The 3,115-nt window shown below is 46.6% G+C and overlaps 1 protein-coding gene across 1 annotated transcript; it reads left to right on the top strand.

Moving 5' to 3' along the window:
- Positions 1 to 2,169: 2,169 nt before the first annotated feature.
- PADG_00965 (uncharacterized protein) lies at positions 2,170 to 2,448 on the top strand (the record flags this gene model as incomplete). Its single annotated transcript, XM_010757766.1, has 2 exons — positions 2,170 to 2,260; positions 2,321 to 2,448. The coding sequence occupies 2 exons, from the start codon at positions 2,170 to 2,172 to the stop codon at positions 2,446 to 2,448; spliced, it is 219 nt and encodes a 72-aa protein (XP_010756068.1).
- Positions 2,449 to 3,115: the final 667 nt, after the last annotated feature.

Raw genomic sequence — 3,115 nt, 5'->3', positions numbered from 1 at the left:
GTCCTTTAGTCAAAGTTACGGAGTGTTTTGAACGAGGTTCTTCGACATACTTATGCTCATTAAGGGGTGCTGGTGTTCTCCGCAAACCATTCTGCAGCTTTTTTTTTAAACTCCGAGTGTTGTGCGTTCTACCCACAAACCATTGTAATTTTCCTTCATCTATAATCTCGAAATCTCCCAATCAATGAGAAATTTTCCACGCCACAATGGATATCTTCAGCGCTAAGTGTATGGCCAGGTGCTTTGATTCGCAGAAATGCCTTAGTGAGCTCAAATGCTAAGGAACAGTTCAATCGCTGCACGGGAACGCTGAGCACTCTACCATGAGTGGGAAGGCAGTCATTAGTTTGACACAAACGTCAAACTAGTGTCTTTTATCAAGAGCGCGCTTGCGCATAACTTCCACGGGACCAGGTTCCTGTGTTGCTGAGAACGCGGGTGCGCCCCGGTTTAAAGATTCCTGCTTTATACCAAGCGATCGTCTAGATAGTAGGTCCAAGTCGGGCGACATGGTCCATTCCGGGAGATGTGATACCGGTTACAACTGGTTTCTCCATCACGTTTGTTGGTATAAAGCCCAATCCGCTTGGGGAATTCTGTTCGCACGCTATGGGCGCGAAGAAAGCTGCGTGTAAAATTGCAAGTGCTACCTTTCCCTCTCATACCGCTGACATGGATGATATTCAAGCCGTTGGTCTCCTTATCCCAGATCAGGTCAGGACGACCTGTGTGTCTGTCACAAGGTCATTGGTTATTCGTGCTGAGTGCCCTAAACTCTGCAGCCACTCTTTCATTCCAACAAAGCTCGGCACGCCTTTGAGAGAGTTTTGTTTATTTGTTCGTTGCGTCCTCCCGCTGCCGAAACCAAAGGGGCCGGGCTCTTCAGTCTGCCGCTACGTCTTGTTCGAGGAGCCTGGGTGCATTCTATGCATCATCAGTTCTAGAGCAACTTTTATATAGAGAGAGGAAGAAATACCAAGGAAGTGCAGCCTCATTTTGGCTTTTTTGATAGGTTAATCAGAGTATGTTGATTTGATACCTGCTCTTGAGATATACAGCTCGTCATAGTAGCTGTTCGATTCCGCGCCAGGAGATCTACTTGCCTAGATAGGTAGTGGGTCGAATTTTCGGCCGGAATAACCCTCGGCGTGGTTCAGATTGCTCAGTCCATTAAAATCACACCTGGGGACCCTATGGGGGGGGGTAAATATATATTATCCATTGCTCAACCCCTAGTGGATGAAGCTGCATTATAAATGAGGTTTGAGGACCTCTATTTTGCGCCTAACCCCTTTACATTTGGTTTGGTAAGTTAGCTAACTAGCTCGTGATTGCCAAGTTTCAAAAGGCCGGCGCGTAAGTACTTCAGATCCGGGTGGACAGAGACCCCCCCTTCTAAGTACTAAAATAACTAACTAGTTATGAAAAGCAGCATAACATTAGCTCAAGAGCTTACTTTTTCGCTGAACTGGAGACAGCGTCTAGTTGCCACGTTTGGAACAAACATTCATACGGAGTAAGTACAAGACACAAACTCGTCACTCCAGCGAAACAATGCCGATGCTCCCTTTCTGTCTGGCGTGACACTGGACAGGATGAGGGATTACTTTTATCCCGCAGACTCCCATGATACTGTAACCCCGAGGCCAAGTTGCATAAACCTAATTCATGTAGCCTAATTAAGCATCATCTGTGCAACAGCCATTCCCTCCCCGATTCGAGCGACCAGGTACAAACACAGTCCTGCTTTTCGATGAAGAAAATCCACAGAGCATTATTGGAAGTCATAAGAGCAGTTTCATATCGCAATCTATTATTTCCTCCGTATTCCACATCGGGTGAAAATAATCCCGTGCTGTTCTCGTCACATACTGCAATATTTTCATTTTTTCCCCGCCATGATTTCATCCATCATTTGCAAGGGATACCGGGCTGCGCCACTCTGCTAGCCTAACTACTTCGTACAAACTTGCATGCAAAATAATGGGACCCATCTTCCCCCCCCCCCCATCTCAAAGAATCACAAGGGTCATTTAGAATTGGGATTTTAGTAGCTTATAATTAGTGTTTTTGGTCTTGGTGTTTTCTCTTATTTCAACAAGCCTTCAACCCCCCCGCTTTCGACTACTAATACTGGTGTGGACTGTGGAGGACTGATAGAAACGAGTCATGCTTGCTCGACCGCCGCCTCTCCCCATTTCTCTGCGACCCGAAGTGGCGGAATATAATGTGGAATATTCGGAGGATACTCTACGTAAACGTATGCAGCGTTGCCATCACTCATTATTGGCTGTTACTTCTAAATGAGACAACGGGACAGCAACAGTTCTGAACGATGTCCTGTGTCCTAGGGCTGAACGCCAGGAGTTTGGAAATCCTTATCGATATAGCCAGCTCGATGCTCGCATTGACATCCACGATGGGCAAGCGAGCGAGTCAACAATCTGAGTCAACGGCGCGCCGAGAAAAGGCGAAGATTTTGGCTGTATACCCTTGGCTCACTTTGGCTGGCTTGGCTGGCTTGGCTTTTTCTTGGCTCCGCTTAAACCTTGGCAGGATTTGGGTTTTTCTTTTGGTAATACAGGGGGGGATCTGTATTACACTCGTATTGGTACGGTGGGTGCAGAATAAAATACGCATATAATGATGTGGCTTGATGAGATTCCGTTCCTCGAATTATCCATCAGTTCTTAATCAATTTGCTTGTTAACATGAGATATTTGTAGGGGAAAATTACTCTGCAGAGTCGACACAAAAGTTGAGTCTGCGAGTCTGATTTTGTTGTATGCAATAGTTCAACTATTCCCACGGTTTCAGAACCTGCAATGTAATCTACAGGGGAGGAAACAGGAGATGTAAAAAATACCAGAATGAAAATGCATAATATGTCCTGATTATCGCTCCGTACAACTATTTTGACCGCCCTCATAATAATACAATACATGCCACTTCCCTCGTATGATACGCCCGTCATCCGCCTAAGCCCGCCCTAACCCCCATCTAGTCTTCTTCAGCTAGAGTGCCCCAGCCTGTCCAGTACCCCCTCCCTCATTCCTCTCTGTCTTGGCTCCAATGCCCAGCCTGTTTGCTTGTCCCTGCCCGCCCATCTCCCCCC

This window comes from Paracoccidioides brasiliensis (genome assembly GCF_000150735.1).
Source record: "Paracoccidioides brasiliensis Pb18 unplaced genomic scaffold supercont2.1, whole genome shotgun sequence".
NCBI classification, from domain to species: Eukaryota; Fungi; Ascomycota; class Eurotiomycetes; order Onygenales; family Ajellomycetaceae; genus Paracoccidioides; species Paracoccidioides brasiliensis.
This window is presented reverse-complemented; position numbering and strand designations above follow the sequence as displayed.